This window comes from Periplaneta americana, chromosome 6, assembly GCF_040183065.1.
Source record: "Periplaneta americana isolate PAMFEO1 chromosome 6, P.americana_PAMFEO1_priV1, whole genome shotgun sequence".
Lineage (NCBI taxonomy): Eukaryota > Metazoa > Arthropoda > Insecta > Blattodea > Blattidae > Periplaneta > Periplaneta americana.
The window spans coordinates 9,740,001-9,762,582 of record NC_091122.1 but is presented as its reverse complement, the minus strand read 5'-3'; the positions used below and the strand labels follow the sequence as shown (position 1 = coordinate 9,762,582).

General features: G+C 37.2%; 1 protein-coding gene across 2 annotated transcripts in view; it reads left to right on the top strand.

Annotated features, from left to right (window-relative positions):
- The window catches only part of LOC138700984 (E3 ubiquitin-protein ligase HECW2-like), a 334,303-nt gene that overhangs the window by 203,621 nt on the left and 108,100 nt on the right, over positions 1-22,582 (top strand). For both annotated transcript variants that reach the window (XM_069827443.1, XM_069827442.1), the window contains exons 4-9: positions 2,789-2,905; positions 5,268-5,802; positions 11,720-13,582; positions 16,041-16,228; positions 18,989-19,204; positions 19,733-19,880. In XM_069827443.1, the coding sequence (XP_069683544.1) occupies positions 2,789-2,905; positions 5,268-5,802; positions 11,720-13,582; positions 16,041-16,228; positions 18,989-19,204; positions 19,733-19,880 (3,067 nt within the window). The remainder of the gene's footprint in view (positions 1-2,788; positions 2,906-5,267; positions 5,803-11,719; positions 13,583-16,040; positions 16,229-18,988; positions 19,205-19,732; positions 19,881-22,582) is intronic.

Below are 22,582 nucleotides of genomic sequence, written 5' to 3'. Positions count from 1 at the left end.
GTCAGGTTGCGCAACTTCGGTTTAACCCATGAATATAGTAAATATTGTAACTATGCTGTTATAAAATTGAAAATTAATATGTAATGTATTTATTATTATTATTATTATTATTATTATTATTATTATTATTATTATTATTATTATTATTATTATTATCATCATTATTGTCAGTTATCAATATCATCATTGCTATCTCTGTTTTCTTTCTTTTTGTTGTATTAGCTCGATGAGAGCTCTATAATGTACTTTTGACTCTGTTGACCCTCTATAGGGCTTTAACTTAATTTGCATCATTTTCATCAGTGTTTGTATTTCTTTTTGTATTTATATGTGCTATCTGGTAGGATGGAAGAGAAGGCCTTATGGCCTTAATCCTGTCAGATTAAATAAATTATTATTATTATTATTATTATTATTATTATTATTATTATTATTATTATTATTATTATTATTATTATTATTATTATTATAGCGACTAAATATGACACCCTTGCGATATTCAGTTTTGTATTCAGATTTTCCCCTATAGGAGCTATAAAGTAAGGGCATACATTTTCAAGGGGTGTTGTGTTGAAACGACAACCATTAAAATCATGATACATTTATATATTCTAGACTTAATTTTGTATGTTAAAGATAATCTTCGAACTTTAACATTAAGAAATGACATGAATTCCTATGACACAAGACAAGGAACAGATTTTAATATCGTAACATGTAGACTTGCTAAATCCCAAAAAAAAAACTTTTGTCAAATGTCACTGAAGGTTGCAGATAAATTTTCATCACATAATTTTTAATTTAAGCAGAGCTGCTCTCAAATTTTACACCTCTAGTTGGTTAATTTTAAATCCGTTTTATAATCTTGACGAACTTTTTGATTGTACAGTCTCTTTGTAATTGTTCCATTTTAACTGACCTTGTCTATATATTTTGTTTTTCGACATGTAATTTAAACTATTAAACTATTTTCTTGTAGTGCTTTCTCCGTACAGCCTTACATGATTCAAATGTTTCCAGCCATCTCCGCTACCTTTGCTCCTCTATTAAATTCAGAAGAAATATATATGGGAAGTGTTCTTTATTTTGTTTTTTCATTTGACACTCCATTTAATTTGAACCCACAAATAGCACAAACTTTCTTCAAATTCGCAAAATTCAAGGCGAATTTACAAGCACAACACTCCAAATAACAAGTGACAAATGACGAACGATAAACTGGTTCTTGCAGTGGTTTTTTCCGATAACATTCTTCTCGTACACGGCACAAATGTTTCGAGTCGCCTCCGCTGCCTTTGCTCCTCTATTCAACTCAAACAGAAGATTGTCGAAAATTTTCGTTTTTTTTTTCCTCCACATAACACTCCATGTTCTTCAGCCCACAAATAGCACAAATTTTCTTCAGACCGGCAAAATTCAAGGCGTAATTGCAAGGACTATTACACTCTTACTACGTCATACTACTTTTGACCAATAAAACGGTACGAAAGGACGTATTTCAACCAATCATGGCTGCTTATCGCACAATTTTATCGCGTCCCTAGCATTTGTTTAATTTTATCGCGTCCCTAGCATTTGTTTCTTTGTTCGCCAACATTTGAAACTGCGCTGGTCTGGACGTCAAAAATATATATAAAATTACAAACCACTCCAGTCGATGCACAGCAGTTTCAAATATGACTCGCATTGGCATTCAAGAACAAGAATTAATAAAAATCACTGATCATACCTATGCATCTTCTGAAATCCGATTTACAAATAAATGAAGAGCACCATTCGGAAATCCTGAATAAGTTGAATACACCATGTAGGCCTAAATCAACGAGTTCCACTTCTATTACGCACACGTCCAATATAACATCAATTGAACCACCAACCACATTCAAATTTGAAAATTGTACATTCAATAATTATTCCTTTTAAAATTATTCATTCGGAAATTCTGAATAAGTTGAATACACCATGTAGGCCTAAATCAACGAGTTCCACTTCTATTACGCACACGTCCAATATAACATCAATTGAACCACCAACCACATTCAAATTTGAAAATTGTACATTCAATAACTATTCCTTTTAAAATTATTCATGTTTATTTTTTATGTCATCGTCGTTAATTAAAACTTTTCTAACACTTGTGTATATTAGTTAGGTTATGTTATAGCTTATGCTCTGATAAAAAGAACTTCTGCTATATGATATTATGGATAGTCACGTATCAGAGATTGTTTAATATTAAGATTTATTGAATAGTAATCATTACAGTGTCTGTATAAAGACACTACTGCCATCTAGCATGCATCTAGCGTAATATTTGTAATGTTGAGATGGTACAATAATACATTTGAAGACAGTTGTATTTTCGTAAGTCAATTAATATTTTATTGTATTGGAGTACTTCGTTACTTCTAATCTTTATATACTTTCTTCTAATCGTGTAATAGTCAATTAAATCCCACTCGAGTTTTGATTTTCTCCAGATAAATCAAAACGTCTAGTGAGATTACTGTTGACAAAACTCCAAGTAAGAAACGATAGATGAAAAACGATAAATCTCCTAGCAACGTAGTATTGTGACGAAACAAAAACGATACGAACTTATGCTCCTACCTGTTACATTGCGTGGTTTGGCGTAGGTTATTAATTTATAATGATGTAGAGTTTCTGTAAAACTGAATGTAGCTCAAAAACCAGTTTTTGTTGACTTGAGACCTATTACAGCGGAACGTGGAGGCAGTCTGGACTATTAGCAGGAAATTGAAGGAGCTGTGTGATGTGTCTGTTGCAGACGAGAGCGACCCGTCCAAGTGGTTGGCATGCCTGAGTGAGGGCAGCGTGGGTGCCGGCCCCACTGGAGAGACCATGTGGCTGCTGGACCTCTCCCAGCCTGCACTGACCCACCAAGGTAACGCTACGACACTTCATTTATTCTTAAGTTCAGCCATAAATGGAATCGCATTTGGCAGCAGTGGCGAAAATGTGACTCGCGAGCACATTGTGGCTCGCAATGATAGCTATGCATTTCTCTTGCTTCCTACCTCCCCCAGCCCCCACTCTCTCATTCACTGGAGTCAAACTCCGTTCCATTTGTATTTGTCTCTGACCTGCGGGTGGCGTATCGTCGCAATGTCTCTCTCGAAACCATGAACCTCTATAAAAACTAAAGTTTCAAGTAGGATGGAAGTAATGATGTCACTTACCGCCAGTCGTAGTTGATCACGAAGGTATTTGTCTGTCAGTCGTGATCTAAATTTGGTTTTTACTATTTTCATTGTTGAAAATAATTTTTCACAAACGTAGGTTGTAGCGAACATGGCTTCAACAGAGCAAGCGAAAGAACGAAGCTTCGGATATTTATTTTTTGGCAAAGATTTGAAAAGTCAACATTTGTCAAGTCCTTACATCTAGCTTTCATTTAACATCACATTGTAAATCTGCGAGTTTAAATTGAAAATCTAACCGCATTATTCGTACATCTGCTGAAAAAGGATCGACGTACAGAGATAATAATAATAATAATAATAATAATAATAATAATAATAATAACAACAACACTTAACCTTTTAATGTTTCATCAGTAACATGTAGTAACTTATGTCGTTTTATGTTATACAACCGTTTTCCTCGTAATATTTGTGAACAAATCATACATTTACCGGTAATATTCTCATCATATTGGCAGCAAGAAAATGCGTCCTCCCATCCTACTTGAAACTTTCGTTTTTGTAGATGTATAGTGAGGGTCACATAAGATCAGTTCCTAAACAGCAAATATTGCCGTCTTGTCAGTGTTGCCAACTGTTGTCAGATATCACACGATCCTAAGTACTAAATGACTTATTTACTTACCGTACTTTATGTTGGAAGGTTATTCTAAATAATTCAATAATTTGTAACATATTTTCGTAGGCAAACTATACGAGAAAGGGATCAACATGTCAAGTATTTTGTCTGGCAATACGAAATTGATTGGTTTGACTAAACAATTGACTCACGAGACCTAACCTAAAAATGTATTCTGTTTGACCACATGAAATTATTAGTACTAACTCCGAAAACTTACCTGACTATAGTCTTGAATTATAACCGCAACGCAACACATGAAATAACTATTATATATTAATATTAATACTGATATTAATTAATTATTAGTATGTTCAAATTTCTCTAGCTTCCACTAACCGGCTCAGAAATCTAGTACAATTTTAATTTCATGGAACTCGGCTGCCAACATACTAGTTACGAAATCACTACCATTTGTAGTATTTGTCAGTATCACAATTCGAAACGAAGTTGGCAAAAGAAAATTCAACCTGCAATCCACTAGCATATACCAGAGCAGTGGCATATACTGGGTGTTCAGTTCAAAGTGTGTCATGGCTCGCTGTATGCCGTCACGTGGCTAGTCGATGAGCCTAGAGAATTCATTTCTTCCTATACTTCCGCAGAGGTGTATTACTTTATCTGCCAGACAAGTTGCCTAGCAAGTACGGCGTTCATTCAGAAGTGTACTTACCGATACGTACGGTAACGCCGGTAGTGGCAGGAATGTGAACTGTTTGGAAACACGTACTGAGGTGAGTTTTTTTATTACTGTCGGGATATGGGGAGAGAGTTAAGACGATTACTTACGTACGGTATTTGTTGACATTAACTTCGACGGTCAACATGGACACGGAGCATTTGATTTGTATTGTGGAATGTTGCCGTACGCAACCGATGATAACAAATACCCTGCGTACGACTTGGCCGCGCAAAACACAGTTCGAAAGAAGTTATGGTAGCACACAGACCGTACGACTGCCATCTGTTGCTACGACGTTCAAGTTATGCCGTACACGTTCTCAAGTTCAGATTAAACGCCTTGATTAATAGGCAAGTTCTCTGACACAAAAGCTGAAACTCGTTTCAAATCGCTGACTCATCAACAGTGACGTCATGACACATTTTGAAATGAACACCCAGTATAGTAATGGGGGGATAGTATATGTAGTAATGGGGGGGGGGAAATGGTTAGGTTTCACCCTTAAGGTATGAAGTAAGCTGATCCGGACTATACATGGTTTCGAGAGAGACATTTCGACGATACGCCACTCGCAGGTCAGAGACAAATACAAATGGAACGGAGTTTGACTCCAGTGAGTGAGAGGGTGGGGATTGGCGGAGGTAGAAAGTAAGAGAAATGCACAGCTATCATTGCGAGCCACAATGTGCTCGTGAGTTACATTTTCGCCACAGCTGCTAACTGGAGTTGCGTTGTGTTCCAGAATGTGGGAAGCTGATGTGTTTCCGGTACTACAGCGGTCTGAGCTTGAGCTGCCTGGCGCAGTCGGAGCCCCTCACGCTGCAGCCCGACAGTTCGAAGCCCGAGTCATGCAGCGGCTCGACGCTGCCCAGGAGCAGCCCCGTGATCAGCTTCAAGAAGAAGGGCGAGGCCCCCCAGTCGGCCGTGAAGCGCAGGGAGCTGCCGGCGTCGGACCTGGCCCGGGTGAGGGCCAACAACAGCTCCGAGAGCGACTCCGAGGCGGAGACGTCGGCCAAGTACCGCAAGCAGCGGGGCGCGCGCCTGCTGAAGAAGAAGGCGGCGCTGGTGCAGGCCAACGGCTACCCGCCGCACCTCAACGGGGGCGAGGAGGAGTCGGATAACTCGGACACGGCGCTGGTGCCCGGCCGCGAGCTCCACACCTGGAACTCCCACGAGTGCGCGCAGAGGACGCTGGACGTCAAGGACCACGTGGCCTTGAACGACAACGTGGACTACTATCCCATCTGGACCAAGTCTCCGTTACCTTCTCGTAGTAGGTAAGATAACTTCGTTTTTACGTGTTATAATCAAAGTTTATTTACAGTAGTGGCAAAAAGACCGGACCGACTCTTGTAGATGATTTCAGAGCCTTGTTCACTCAGAGCACGATAGACTGGTAACTAAGGGTCATATTCATAGACGAGACTTTGGACCAAAGTTGACTTTAGAAAGTACAAAGTCACCATTTTCCTATTCACAGTCGACACTTTGACGAAAGTAAACTTCAACCGTGACTTTACTTCGAAGTCGCAGGAAATCTAGACTTTGACTTTGACTTCCGTTCGTGGACATGGAAAATGGCTGATATTTGGAAAATTGTTGAATTTGCCGAGAATATTGAGGACATCCAGGAGATTATTAAAGCTTCTCATATTCCTTAGCGTATTGTTATAGATTATAAATTCAAATCAAGGTACAGATTTGATAAACAGACAGCATTAATTATCCTCGTCATGAATAATTTCAAGGGAAAAATTGTTCCGGGGCCGGGTATCGATCCCGGGACCTCTGGTTGAACTTACCAGCGCTCTACCACTGAACTACCCGGGAACTCCACCCGACACCGTCTCAACTTTTCCCTTTATGTCCACACAACTCGCGTGGGCTGACGAAACGCCAGAGACCCACAACGAGTGCACACAATCTCTGTGTGACTTGGAATTGTGGTTTTCTGTTAACGTACACAGTAACGTATATATTATTCAAATCTAGTCTTTCAGGTGAAGCTCCCTGTAAAGCAGATTTGAATAATAATATAAGATAATAATTATTCAAATCTGCTTTACAGGGAGCTTCACCTGAAAGACTAGATTTGCATAATATATATAAGATAATAATTATTGAAATCTTAAACCCTTCATTAGCATAGGAGACCACAGCACCCCCAGAACTTCACCTCAGCCTATTTTTGACTATTGCAGATGATAGATGAAATGAGGGAGAGGTGGATAATGTTCATGAAATGAAAATAAAAACTGGGTAACTTTCGGTGCTGGACCCCGGACTCATTTCACCGGCATTATCACCTTCATATCATTCAGACGCCAAATAACCTGAGATGTTGATACAGCGTCGTAAAATAAGCCAATAAAATAAAATAAAAATCGAGAAAATTTATCTACAACGTCTGCTTTATTCGCCACCGTTTTTATCACCATTAAAGCGGAGATCGAACCCGATCCACTTAGAGGAAAGACTAACGCAATAGCACTCAGCTACATGCGTATTATAAATTTTAGTATCATTGCATCAAAATTCTTTGTGTTTATTTATGCTCGACCATGCCGAAATGTAATAATTATACACCTGGTAGCAGTCCTTTAATACATGTCATTAAAGTACACCTATTCATTAAAGTTTAGGTTTTGGATTATTCTCGGATATGCAATCGAAAGACAACGAGGGAAACGTCACGGAGGCTGGAAATCCAATACTGTCGCAGAAGGTCATGTTCTGTTACTATAATAATTAGCGTTAATTGTAAATAATATTCAAATAAATTCAATTTGTTATCTCGTTTTTCAATGTCGAATTCAATAATCAAGGTTATACCAAGTTTAACGGGATTACACAAGGTCAATGACATTATTGTTCCTCGGAAAAAATCAATACTTTCGCGTCTGCGCACATCTCACAGTTTATGAGCTATGCACAAGGTCACTTCCGATCTTCAGTCAGATGCGAATAAAATAAATACTTCTGAATAATTTCAAGTTAGAAATATGGTCGAGCATAAAAAGTCGTATGAAACTTGCCTATAATGGTAATTAAGACGCTCGTATGAAAATTATGAAACTCGCTTGCGCTCGTTTCATAAACAAACATACTCGCGTCTTAATTACTATCATTATAGGCTCGTCGCATAATGTACTATTTAAAACTAAGAGAGTAATATCTTGGTTTAAGTTTCTTTAGAACAACATAATTTGTACATACCGGTACGTAAGAAGTTGAAAGCCTAAAAATATTCACGCATAAAATCTCAATGTCATTTCTTTTTTGCAGTTGAAATTACTATATTAATTTTACATGTTGATTAAGAGATGCATTTTTGTGTTATGAAAACTTGAGGGGAAAGAGTCGATATGTAAATATTGGCAAGGTGACAAGGCATGGATACAAAGAATTGTGCAGTTCTCTATCCCTGCTTGCCTGTTTGCCAGATGTCAGTTCAGTTCCCCTCACGTGAGACTGTTATTGGATGAGTTCCTCTTCCTTGTTTAACACTTTAGTATATAAATATTTACCTTCAAGGACGTCAGATTGATAAGAACTTTCCAGGAAGACATTTTCACAGCTGTAGACAAACAAGGACTTGCATTGCAGTTTGTGTAGCAGCTGGGGAATCAGTGAAAGCTGGTACAGTTCTGATTAACAAACTTCATTTCCTCGCCTATTTAATTTCTGTGTCAAACCCTGGTTTCAAGGGATTGTTGAAAATTATCGGCGTTGATTCCTTCGTGAGAGAAATAAAGTCAAAGCTATGGTTCCGAGGAACATCAGAAAAACTACGGGACATTCAGCACTGATTTTAACAGTACCGTAATTTCCCATAACTATGGTCCAGGCACCCAACTATGGTCCAAAACGCATTATGTACTATTTAGTCCCCCAAGAGTTCGGTGTTTGCCAGTTAAGGCGCCAATGTGATGGAATTATGTTCCCCATAGATGCTTCTATCTACCATTACACGTGGCAATGATATGGATACTTAACAAGGTCAGTGTGCATCGTTCTACTGAATGTGTGAAGACACGAAATCATTCAGTTTGTGATTGTCTGTTTTATTAAGCTCTCCTCTGCAGAACTGGTACGTTGTAGATATATGATTCTTTGTACAATGAAACCTGGGTATATAGTGCTTACTTTCACGTAATAATTAGACTGGCAGAGGTTAAGGACTCTGCGTGAAAAATGTTTAACCTCAAGGCTACAAGTCAGTCCTCAACTATGTACCACAACTTTTCGTGGACCATAGTTGTATTTCATTATGAAATATTTGTTTCAATAAAGTGCGATCAATGTGATTATTTACTTCTGCAAATACGGTATCTCAGTATATTCTAAAACACCATTTAACATTATAGTCCAGTAAGCAAAGAAACAGGCTGTTCCAGCATCAATGGTACTAGCACGAATGATGGTCCGGTAAAACGAAAACTTCGGGGTAGAAAGAAGGCAACCGTCCCTGTAAGTGACTATGAGAGCGATGAAATTGAATTGGATACAGATTATGATGTTTCCGGTGTTCTCTCCATATTTACAGACAGTGAGTCAGATGCGGAAAAGAAGACGAAATCTGTTAAATTAATGCTAAAGGCACATAGTTATATGGTAGTTACTTATGAGGAGGAATTGTGGCCAGGGAAAGTATTGGAAGTGAAGAACAATGGAGCTGTTGTTTTATGTATAGTAAGAAGCGGCAATTACTGAAAGGAAAACATAATAAAACAAATTGAAGACTCAAAATGCGTCTAGAAAAAGGGAGATCTATTTTCAATTTCAGAATTATAAGAGAAGTGGAGATTCAAAGGATCGAAATAAGCCTACTGAATGTAGTTCTCAGTATGGTAAATAAATATTATCAGTGAATTTATTTGCATAATATTTTGCTAAGAAAGTGTTAGTTTATTTTGATACCGTACTTTTGTTTTTTAATATACTGTAGTTGTTCATTATTGCAGGAAAATTACTTTCAGATTTCTCTTGTTTATTGTGTGTTTATGCAATGTGTACCAATAAAAAGAATCCATGTACTTTTCATTTATTTGTAATATTTCTGTGCTAGATTATGCTCCTATCCTTAAATTAGAAATTCAATGTATTGATTTACGAATAATTACAGCTATAGTTCATTTATGCGTTCAAGCATGAATATATGAATGGACCATAGTTGGGCAACTCAGAATACAACTATGTACCAATGCTTATTATTTTTTTAACACTTGTAATTAAATCATTTCAAACACATATGTCAATATTTATTTAATATACACTTACAAGAGTCCGAAGCCAAAATTTCACTTAATCTGGATGAATAGTACTGAATATACAAAGAAAAATGTGAAAAATGTGGACCATAGTTAGGGGAAACTACGGTATCCGCTAAAATTTGTTTCCAACTACAGGACAAATAAATTGATAAACACACGAGCACGAAACAGTATGTTGTACGCCCGACTTCGACAATGTTGAAAATGCTTTTGAATTCCTTCTTATGGTGTTGTGAACCACAGACAAAAAAACCATTCGTTTCGTGTGATTGTCGCAGTGGTTCGAATTTGGTTATTTTCGTTGTTATAGTAAAGCGAGTTCATTAAAATAAATTATAAGCAGTGGCGGCTCGTGATAAAATATTATGTGTGTTCACAATTTTGTGTTCCAAAATCGAAGAGAATTTGAAATCGTACGTTTTTGGCCTAATATGAAATGTCATTATTCCAATGTTTCACTGTCGAAAAAACCGTATATTAATTCAAAACAACATATAATAATAATAATAATAATAATAATAATAATAATAATAATAATAATGAAACCTACGTCTTTTTATTTTCAATTTTTCCTGGAAAGCCAGTTTACCCAGTTCTTTACTCTTCTAAATTACTTGAACAGAGTTCATTGTTTATGTTTGTTAAAAATTAATACATAAAACAATTTACAAAAGCGTGTGTTCAGTAATATATTTTGATTCACAACACACTGATACACTATAGCCTATACCAGTACTGTAATCCCATTCGCATAGATTGATTACTATAAATACATGCCAGTAAATATTATTCTTAAATAATATACACCACCATACAGATACTTAAATTCATATCACCATCACATTCAACCAGCATGGCTTTGAAAGCCAAACTATGCTATTATGCCGACACTGAAGTATAGTAATTCACAAACTACACTCTCGTAGCAGCACTGTACACACATCCACATAAAGTAAACATTCCGACAGTGAGATGCTGACACCTGCAGGCTAAAATACAGACTAATTAAATTTTCTCCTCGAGATATAGCACGTAAACGATAGACATCGATGCACCTGACATCTGTAGGATAGATTCACTGTTCACTTAATGCTTTGTGCTCTTAACGAGTCATAAGCGGCCAGCGAAAGACAATTTTCTCCCGCGCACGCGTGACATTTCTGTAACCTACTTGAAAAGAGCACGGCTTGTACGTGAACGGATGTTGCCAAGTTTACATAAGAAGTTTATGCAAGATGCGGGAAGTTTAAAATACTCGATCGTGATATTATACATCCCCACTACGTCAATACGGTATTAAATAATAAAACTAGTCGTGCATTAATGGAAACAAGGTGTTCACGTGCTCTTGTGCTCTTATTGACGCACCGCCACTGATTATAAGCTTGAAATTTTGTCACAAAGAAGGGTAAAAACTGTACTATGAGTATATACCTCTGTAACACTTTGAGAAGGTAAAAACTATACTGTTTACTACTCTGAATTTTTAGGAGGTAAATTTTACCCCCTTACTCCTCCCTCCATTGTTGCATCACTTTTGGCTCCTTAGTTAAAGTAGATAACTTCGAAACTTCTTCTTCACTCTGTGGTTTTTTTTAATTTTTAATTTTAATAGGCTATTTTACGACGCTTTATCAACATCTTAGACTATTTAGCGTCTGAATGAGATGAAGGTGATAATGCCGGTAAAATGAGTCCGGGGTCCAGCACCGAAAGTTCCAAGCATTTGCTCATGTTGGGTTGAAGGAAAACCCCAGAAAAATCTCAAACAGATAACTTACTCCGATCGGGAATCGAACCCGAGCCACCTGGTTTCGCGGCCAGACGCGCTAACTGTTACTCCACAGGTGTGGACCACTCTATGGTTAATGTGCATTATATTTCCAATGAATGTAATTGTAAAATAATTATTTAATTTCAGAGCTCTAGAGGATCGAGGAAATGAGGAGTTTCGGTCGATATACGAGACTTTGTACCCAACGTCAGATCCTCCACCGCCACCTTTACCTCCACGCGCTTTTCCTCCCAGCAGCTCTGGAGGAGCAAGAAACCCCAAACACCGCCCGTTGGAGAGAACACGGGCACTGCCTTATCAAGGGGGTTGTATCGCAATGACTCCTCCAGAAGTTCTTCGTCAGCATAAACCCGTATCTGTGCTGTCTTGTGCAAGCGACAACAGGAAAGAGTGTGCTGGTGGGAGTGACGGGAAAGTAAAATACAGACACCTGCAGAACCAGCAAGGACCGAGTCTGCCCCCCAAACCTAGGAAGTTATTAAATCCTGAAGACAGTTTTGCTTTTGAAATAATTGATACTGACGAACTGCGACCAACACAACCTGTGAACATTGCTGTTATGAGTTTTTCTAGTCAAAATACACAAAAACCACAAGCGGTGTCTTGTACGAGGCTTAAGGAAACGGGGAGATGTGAGAGTCACGGTTTTAATGTCGATAACACTGTTCCTATGAAAGTCAATGAAACTGAGACTCAATCAAAGACCCTCGATGGTGGTGCTTCTCTTTCAGCAGCGACTTCGAGAAGTGTGGTCAGGAGGACTGGAGTAGATGGTGAGGCGAGTGCGAATGAAGAGTCTCGACCAAGTGATGCCTCAAGAACCATATCAAGTCATCCAAAGAGGCCGATGATGTTGCCAGTGAATGAAGTTAGCAGGAAGGACCCCCCTTGCAGTGGTGAAGATAATGTGAACGGAGCTGATGGTTTTCCCGTTGTTTCAGCCCCTTTGGCTACACCTGAGCAAGACAGTAGTTTAGTAGATAGTTCCTCAGTAGAGAATCTTCTTGATGATGAAGATGACGCTGTGTTTTTAACACCAGACAATGAGGGTGTATTGGGTCAGCCTTATACGCTTGCAGAGAGTTCGTCTGAAGTGCAGCAAGATGCCACAGCAGGCCAGCAAAGCAATAAATACCAAAGTGTTATACCTTCGTGGCCAGTAAGTGATGCTTGCAGTGGTAACCAAAGCAGTGTGGATGTGTCTTCTAGTCAAGGAGCAGGGCAGGGTGTTTCTACAGTAGGCCGATCGAGTGAGGGAAAGCTTGAACTGCCTCTTCCAGGCTCAACAAGGCCGAAGAATTTCCCCACTGGTGGGGCAAATTCTGGCACTTTTCAAGACCGCGTTTGTGAGATGCCGGTGATCCTAACAGACATGCCAGACTCCTCGAGTCAGATGGGTGCAGCCAGTGCAGTGCCTGATTCAAATCTGAGCAACACCGACTCTTCATCTCTGCTCTCAGTTCCAAACCCGTCTTCATCATCCATCTCTCCTGTCTCTCCAAATTCTTTATCCGACTCCGGCATGGCTCTTTCAACGGCAACAGAATGCAGCACCAGTTCTGGCTCGGACACAAATACGATGGTTCTCAGCAATCGGAGTTCCAGCACGGATTCTATGGGTGCTCTCGCAAGTGCAAATTTGGATATTCCCAGCAGCGAGGCACTGGAAAACTGCAGCAAGCCCCTCGGCACCCAATCACCATCTGACGAAGCTGCGTCTGGACTCGATATCGTAGATCTGGATGAGGAGAACTTTGGGCAGAATGGCGCAGATGATAGTGCGGAGTTTGTTGATGCGAGTTCGGAGGAACCGGCAGCTGCGAAGAGTCCATCTCTGCGTGCTCACAGGCCGCTGTCGAGGCAGGTGAGCCATCCCCCGATCACGGCTCTGGGGCAGAGTCCAGCTCATTACTGCACCACCTCAAGAATACCTCTGCAGAGGCAGATTGGCAGTGATGGCTCAGCTACCACACCAAGACCTCGTAACAGGTGAGTGCTGTAACATTAGGATTACGAGTATATCGTTTATTTTCATACTTGATTTGATGATTATTTTGGAACATGCTAGTTGTTTGGCTGAAGTTTGCCAGTTCAAACCTGATCCTGGGTGGTTGATTTTAAAGGATTATAAAATAAAAAGCCAGTAGGCTCATGTTACAGTTTTACGATCCTAATAGTGGGCTCCAGGAAATATTTAACGACAATAATTTCTCTCCCACATTCAATTTCGACATGGAGTAATCTCTGCAGTGAAAGCTTCGTTGAGTAAAATACTGCTGCTACAACCCTATCACCCTCTCCCCTGCCCGATTCCAATTTGTCTGTCTGTCTGTCTATATATCTTAATATATCCCAATCTTACCTAAACATTCCCAATCTTATTTCTTTCCTTATTTTTTCTAATCTAATCTAATCCTATCTTTCTTAATGTAATTAACATTAATCTGTCTTTTCTAATGCAATTCGTCTGTATTTTGTAATGTAATTAATCTACTTTTTCTAATGTAATTAAACTAATTTTTGACTGTAATTTATCTTTTCCCATGTAGTTAATCTATCTTTCCTAATGTGATTAATGGGGTATTTTGCAATGTCCATCTTTTCTATTGTAATTAATCTATATTTTGTAATGTAATTAATCTCTCTTTTCTAATATAATTAGTATATTTTGTAATGTGATTAATGTATATTTTGTAATGTAATTAATCTCTCTTTTCTAATGTAATTAGTATATTTTGTAATGTAATTAATCTATATTTTGTAATGTAATTAATCTCTCTTTTCTAATGTAATTAGTATATTTTGTAATGTAATTAATCTATATTTTTTAATGTAATTAATCTCTCTTTTCTAATGTAATTAGTATATTTTTTAATGTGATTAATCTATATTTTGTAATGTCACTAATCTCTCTTTATTATTAGTATATTTTGTAATGTGATTAATCTACATTTTGCAACATGGTTAATCTCTCTTTTCTAAAGTAATTAGTATATTTTCTAATGTGATTAATGTATATTTTGTAATGTAATTAATCTCTCTTTTGTAATGTAATTAGTATATTTTGCAATGTGACTAATCTATATTTTGTAATGTAATTAATCTGTTTTTTTCCTAATGTAATTAGTATATTTTATAATGTGATTAATCTATATTTTGTAAAGTAATTAATCTATCTTTTCTAATGTAATTAGTATATTTTGTAATGTGATTAATCTATATTTTGTAATGTAATTAATCTCTCTTTTCTAATCTTAATTAGTATACCTTGTAATGTGATTAATCTATATTTTGTAATGTAATTAATATCTCTTTTCTAATGTAATTAGTATATTTTGTAATGTGATTATATTTTTTTAATGTAACTAATCTCTCTTTTCTAATGTAATCAGTACATTTGATTAATCTATATTTTGTAATGTAATTAGCATTTTCAATTCAATTTATTTTGGCCATTAGACATACTGTTTTAGGCTTCGTCAGAATACATTAAAAAACATACAATACATTTGAAAAAAACACTAATAAAAACAGTAAAATTTAAATAATAGGCCTACAATGAAAACATGAAATAATTTGGAACTTTTAAATTAAAGAAAACAGTTCACCCTTAATCTATTAATTGTAGCTAATTCCAGTTAAATATATTTATTAAAAAACAATTTCATACAAGTTTGTAATGTGATTAATGTATATTTTGTAATGTACTAATTAATCTATCTTTTCTAGTGTAATTAATCTGTATTTTGTAATGTAATTAAGTTATCTTTTCTAATGCAATTAATGCATTTTTTACTGTAAATAATCTGTCCTTTTTACTATAATTAATCTATACTTTGTAATGTAATTATTCAATCTTTTCTAATCGAATTAATCCATATTTTCTAATGTAATTAATCTACCTAATCTAGTTCAGTCTAATCCAATCTAATCTCTCTTATCTAGCCCAATCTAATCTATCTTATCTAATGTCTTACCTAATCTAATTTGTCTTATCTAATGTAATCTGTCTTGCCTAATCTGCCGTATCTAATTTAATCTAAATTATCATTTCTATATATCTAATCGATGTCTGTTTACCCATTCGTCCGTCTCTGTCTGTCTGTTTTCCTCTCTGTCCATCCGTCTATCTGTTCATCTTGTCCACTCATCTATCCATCTGTCCATCCATTCACTACCTACCCATCCACCCATTGCATTGATGTGTCTGTGCAATCGCGATCAGCAAATTTGTGGTTGAGTGTAGAAATGGATGTCAGAAGTTGTCTTCATAGTAATTGTGTGTATTGCTGCGAAATACAGATAATCACAAGCTATGCATATTAATGATATGAGTGTTTTCTTCATATTTCTCTTGAGTTTTTACAATTTTTTAATTCCGAAAATTGATTGATGTATTCCATTGCAATACGTAGAACACTGACAGGGGTGAACGTTGTCTTGACAGACTGCTTAGTCGTGTGGCAGCCGTGACGAGTCCTACAGGCATCCCTCAGTGCCCCCCTACACCAACGCACCACGCCAGGGCTGCCAACAGACCTGCCCTGCCAGTTCCTCTCAGTGCTGCAGAACAGGACCAGGAGCTGCAGCTGTATGCGGAGCAAGATCAGCAGGTTCCTGATGCTGCAGCTCTAGGTACATGGCAGTATGACTGTCAAAATATTAGGATAAATCGCAATATAGCGAACGCCAGCAGGGGAAGTTATCCCCACCCACATGAAATGTGCATTCGACACAACACTAGCCTATCACGTAGATTGACTGGTGAGCTAGTAGGGGAAAAGTGGAAGGGTTCGTGGGCGGAGCTTTTACGTCCGCTATATTGCGATTTGTCCAAATATTAAAATAAGCTCAGCAATGTTTCTCATTATTGAGGTAATTTGTAACGTTACACCAATTTTCTCTGTTAGAAATTATATTGTATCTTCGATCTCGCTACGCACCACACACGAACTGACGTCTGGTTTATGTTGCGTTATTTCATGATGAAATGAAACTCAGATATGCAAAACTTTACAAATATACATAATACAGGGTGATCCACGAGTATTTACCGTCCCTTACGGAGCTTATTTCCGAAGACTGACCTCTCCAGCGACAACAAAATGAAACTTCAACGTGCTCATAATTTGTGTGTACGTTTTGTAAGTAATGTTCATAAATATGATCACATTACCCCATCCCTGGAAGCAATAGGTTGGCTTAAACTAGATAAGAAAAGAAATTTACATTCACTTCTCCTTCTCTTCGAAATTTTGAACTCTTCTATTCCTTCGTACCTGTCGTCTCGCTTCACTTACCTTTCTTCCCACCATAATCTGAACACACGCTCTCGCCATGAAACAATACTAACAATACCATCCCATCGCACCTCCTCATACTCATCCTCTTTCACAATAGCCCTGCCAAGACTCTGGAATTCGTTACCTGCTAGCATCAGGGACTGTCGAAATAAAATTGAATTCAGACACAAACTTACTAGGCAGTTGGTCAGTAATTGAGACTCGTTCAGACATGGTTTCTTATAAATAGTTCTCTTAATCTATCACAAAATATTTCAATATCCGGTAATTTCATCACTATAGAATTTTGTTATTGTAGGTTTAATTTGTAATTTAGTAAATACAAAAATATTCTTTGTTCTTAACTTCTATGATAAAATGTCTAGCTTTCATTAATCAGGTAATCTTGTCGTACTTTAATTTTTATTGTAATTGTAATTGTAAATTTAATATTAATTGTAATCATATTGTTCATGTTATAGTTGTAATCCCCTGGTAGAGGGGCAGAGAAGGCCTGACGGCCTTATCTCTACCAGGTTAAATAAATAAATACTAATACTAAGATATTCTGAGCAAAAAATGTCATATAAACATTTGTCCTAATCTCAATATTTTCAGAGTTACACTAATTTGAAGTTGTTTGTAAAATATAATTATTCTTGAGTTTTAAGGATAAAAGAATATTACAGATAAAGAATGAAGTATTGAGTTCGAGAACGCATCGATGCACCTGACATCTGCACATTTTATATAAAACTAGTGGCTTGTGCAGCAAATGCTGCAAACTAAGTTCATTAGACATTCAAATAAACATTTTTCAGATTTATTTTCAATGAAGAATACCAGACATTTTGAAAGTTACTTGCTTCCATAATAATGAAAAATACCCCCTCTGAATGTTTTTTATGGCAGATACTTTTGTCTAGAAACTATCCACCTTCAGTTTTTGAGTTTCAACACGAAAACGCAAGTAGCAATGTCAGGACGATCAGTGGGTTTTTCATATGGGAGTAAAGCAGTAGCTATTTCAGATCATTGTGGATTGTAGATGAAAGTTAAAAAAAAGTCAGGCTTGCTATGCTTTCGAACAATAGACATAGCTGTATTCCGTTAGGAGGACACTGCACTCACCCACGTGGTCTGTGTTGCCGCATGTACATTTTACAAGATCAGTATCACATGCTTTTGAAGAATGTCATTTCTTATAAAGTCATTTAAGGTTTCAGTGAGCTGCCAGTGGCCTAATAATAATTTTTTATGTTAAAAATAATGTAGTTTGGAGTACTTTCAATTTAAAATATATTTGTACAAAACTGACAACTTTGCTGTCGCCCTATCTACTAGACAGTGAATGGAAGTGAATTTCAGGGGCCAAAAGATCTGCGATACTAACGTAGAACTATTTCCTCTTTGTTTGATATAAACCCGACTTTAACTCTTAAATATCCTCGAAAGTTTCAAACCATGAATAGTAGCCTATATAAAGTCAAATGAATAATATTTGGTTTATAATTTTAAAAAAGTTTATGTGATGTCTTTCATAGCTCTGTTTTAAAACTGGTTTTTATTATGCCTCCAATGAGTTATAGTCTGGTTGAATGCAACATTGCTAGATGGCAGCAGTACCGAGCTTGCTGCACGAACAGTCGGTTTCTACTATTTCTCGCCCATGCGCAGAATCAGAGGAGGATCTCCTCCCTCTCCATTCATTTACTTGCTTTAAAACTCTGCTTCTTTCTCTGGCCGCTAGCGCGCTGTTGTCTATGTGTGTAAACTACAGTAAAGGAGGAATGGATTGACTTTCCTCCACACAAACAATCTCGCATCTTTCTCACAGTTTTCTAGCGGCACATGAGCGCGCATTGTTTAAAACTCGATCAACCAAGGTTTTCTTATAGCTGTGAACTTAAAAATTATCGAATGTTCCTCGAATTTCAAGGCACATATTTCATTTGATATTTACTTTCAAAAGAAGAAAAATGTGAGGAGGACGTTCCTCTCTTCCCTCCCCCGAGGAACCGCCACTGGTTATTAGTCTACATAAAATAAGAACTGTGTTAAGTTGACATTGTATCGTTTATGCATTATGAGTGACTCAGCGTTTGTTGTGCAGGTGTTGGCAACGCTTACGGTATCTACCCAGATTCCTCGCAGGAGACTTCGATGTGTGAAGACTCGTCCACGAACCAAGCTCACACCCGGGTGGGAGAAAACTGCTCCATCCTGCCCCTGCGTCATTTGTCCACTACCAGACTGCCTTCCATCCCTGAGAGGTCAGCCAAGAGCCAGAGGTTGGAGCTACCAGCAGAGGAGGAACCTCTTCCTCCCTGTGAGTAGAGCAGAGTGCTCAGAGATTAATCTTCTCTCAATCTGATGGTACGAGGTTTTGGGTATTTGGTCATAAGGGTGGGCAAAATAAAACTGGCCCGCGGAAAAAAATATATATGAATTTATATGTATAAGACTGACCCTGACAATGCAGGAAACCGTGATTTCGATGCAACATGGGTTCACTGTATTTTAAATATAAAATCTTCACGTTTTGTTAAAGTCCAAGTCTCAGACACATAGGTAAGGATAGGAAGGATTATGTTCTTCTATGCAGGGCGTAACAGAAAAATTGTCTCATGTTAATTTAATCAATTACTGTACCTGTACATTATAATCTGTTGTTATTAATGTCTCAAGGTAGCCTAATTAAAGGCCTGTTATAGAAATGACTTATTTTATTTTCTAATACCATACATTTATTTTGAGGTTGTAGTTAGAATGGTCTTTCTTTGTATTAATGCTATTTTTGTGGAAACATCTGGCACAGTAAATGCAGCTTTTTATGTGTGTATTGGATGTCCTGCAGACTGGGAAGCCCGCATCGACAGTCACGGCCGTATATTTTACATCGACCACGTGAACAGAACCACCACGTGGCAGCGACCTACATCCAGCTCTGTGACACGTGCGAGGCCAATCAGCAATGAACTGCAGCGACAGCAGCTGGACAGGAGGTGAGCTCCACAGCAGTCAGCAAAGCATCTTGCTTCTCCTCTTTCAGTTCACTCAGATATTTTTAATTTGTCTACCCCACATGCTAGTCTGCTTCCTAAAGGTATAGATTAATATTTCACAAGTTACAGAACTAGAGTTCAGGACAACTCGTCACAAAAAAATTGATCACATAGACAGTTCGTCATATAATTAAAATTCGTGACAGTATACAACTGGTCACATGTTAATATTGGTCATACGGAACATTCGGTAATATGAAAAATGAAGTAAACACAAATACTAGTATTTTAATCTTTTTCATCAGAACCCAACCAAATTCAACTTCGCAAATTTCTAGCGCAATAATTAACAATATTTATTTATTTATTTTTATTTATTTATTTAACCTGGTAGAGATAAGGCCATCAGGCCTTCTCTTCCCCTCTACCAGGGGATTACAACTACAATATAAATAATACAATTACAATTATAATTACAATTAATATTGAATTTACAAATACAATAAAAATCAAAGTACTATAAGAATTAACAGACTAATAAAAGCTAGGCAGTTCATTGTAAAAATTAAGAAGAGAGAAAATTTTTTTATTAACTAAGTAAAAATTAAACCTACTCTACGCAGTAAGAAAATGCTTAATAAGCTTGCTTTTGAACGCTACTAAATTCCGACAGTCTCTGATGTCACTGGGTAGGGTATTCCACGAGCGCGAGAGCGAGATTGTGTATGATGATGAATACAATGATGTCTTATGTGTTGGTATGGCTAGTATGCGGATATTTTGCGTGCGTATGAAGAGATTATGATATGATGACAGGTAACTGAAACGGGAGGCAAGGTAGGTAGGTGTAGAGGTGTGAAGGACTTGGGAAAGGAGAACAAGAGAATGAAAATTTCTACGTTCGTTAAGCCGTAGCCAGTTTAGAGTTTGGAAGGATGGGGTAATGTGGTCAGCGTGATGGACATCACAGACGAAGCGAACATAAGAATTATGAACACGTTGTAATCTTTGCGACTGGTTGACATTGAGGTCAGTCAGTAGAAAATCACAATAATCGAAGTGGGGCATTACTAGTGTTTCCACTAGTATTTTCTGGGTGATAGCGGGAGAAATTTTCGAATTGTTTAAGAAATGTAGTATGGAAAGCACTTTTTTGATAATATGGGTTACTTCGTTATTCCAGTTTAAATGCGTATCGAAGTAAACTCCAAGGTTTTTAACACAGGAAGCAAAAGGGATTATTGTGTCGTTTAACTTGACTGGAAGAGCAGGAGTAATGTTGCATAATAGACGTTGATTTCCCACTAGGATTGCTTGTGATTTTCTTGCATTGAGAGTCAAACCAAACTTTCTGGCCCATGCAGATATGGATCCCTGTTAGAAACAACAACAACCAAATTTCTTGGCTTAAAAGTCGATAATGTGTTAAATTGGAAAAATCATATTAAAGAAATTACCCCCAAACTAAATTCAGCTTGTTTTGCTATTAGATCTATGCAAAAGATAGTAAATATCAATATCTTAAAAACAATATACTTTGCATACTTCCACTCGGTAATGAGTTTTGGAATAATATTCTGGGGAAATTCCACCGATAGTAACAGTATATTCCTATTGCAAAAAAGAGTACTTAGAAAAATGGTAGGTGCCAAATCTAGGGAATCGTGTAGGACTATTTAAAAAAAAAAACTACAAATAATGCCCATGGCGTGTCAGTATATCTTTTCATTAATAATCTTCCTCGTATGTAATCGTGAAAAAAATGACTTTCATACTCCATCGGCAAGTCTACCATGCTATCAAAAAGCAGTGCGTTATAAGGCAGTAAAATTTTTAATAGCCTCCCTATCGATATAAAAAATGAAACTCTAAACATAAGATTATTTAGGGCCAAATTAAAGAAGTACCTAATTTCTCACGCCTTCTATTCTGTAGGTGAATTCATGACATTCAATAACACTTCATGAAATTGATACTAAAACTTGTTGTACTAGTAGACTATATTGTCAATCTCATCTGTATATATTTCAACTAGACTGTGACTATAAATTAAGACTTTATAATAGTATTAAGTTTTTTGACTTGTTCCATATTCTAGCTGTGAAGCAATGTATCAATACCATGGAATGTTAATAAATACAATACAATGCAATACAACCCAGAAATTCTACTCCAGAGCTAAATGAAGAGTCACTTGAAACCTCTTCTAAATCAGAATTGAAGTCCTCACACAACAAATTGGCCTCTGTACCATCCAGTGCATTACTAATGCCACACTTCTTAAAAGTTTTAGTCACTGCCTCAATTTTCACAGCATCCCATGAAGCTTTGAGCCATTTACATACTCCAGTATCAGTGTATAACAGCCGTGGCGAGAACGTGACTCTCGAGACATTGTGGCTTGCAGTGATAGCTGTGCATTTCGCATGCTTCTAACCTCCGCCAACCCCCACCCTCTCACTCACTGGAGTCAAACTCCGTTCCATTTGCATTTGTCTCTGACCTGCGAGTGGCATATGTCTCTCTCGAAACCATGTACGAAAGTTCCAAGTAGGATGGGAGGACGCATTTTTTTTGCTGTCAATGTGATGAGAATATTAAATGTATGATTTGTTCGTAAGTATTACGAGGCAAACGGTTGTATAACATAAAACAGCATTATACTACATGTTACTGATGAAACATTAAAAGTTTAAGTGTTG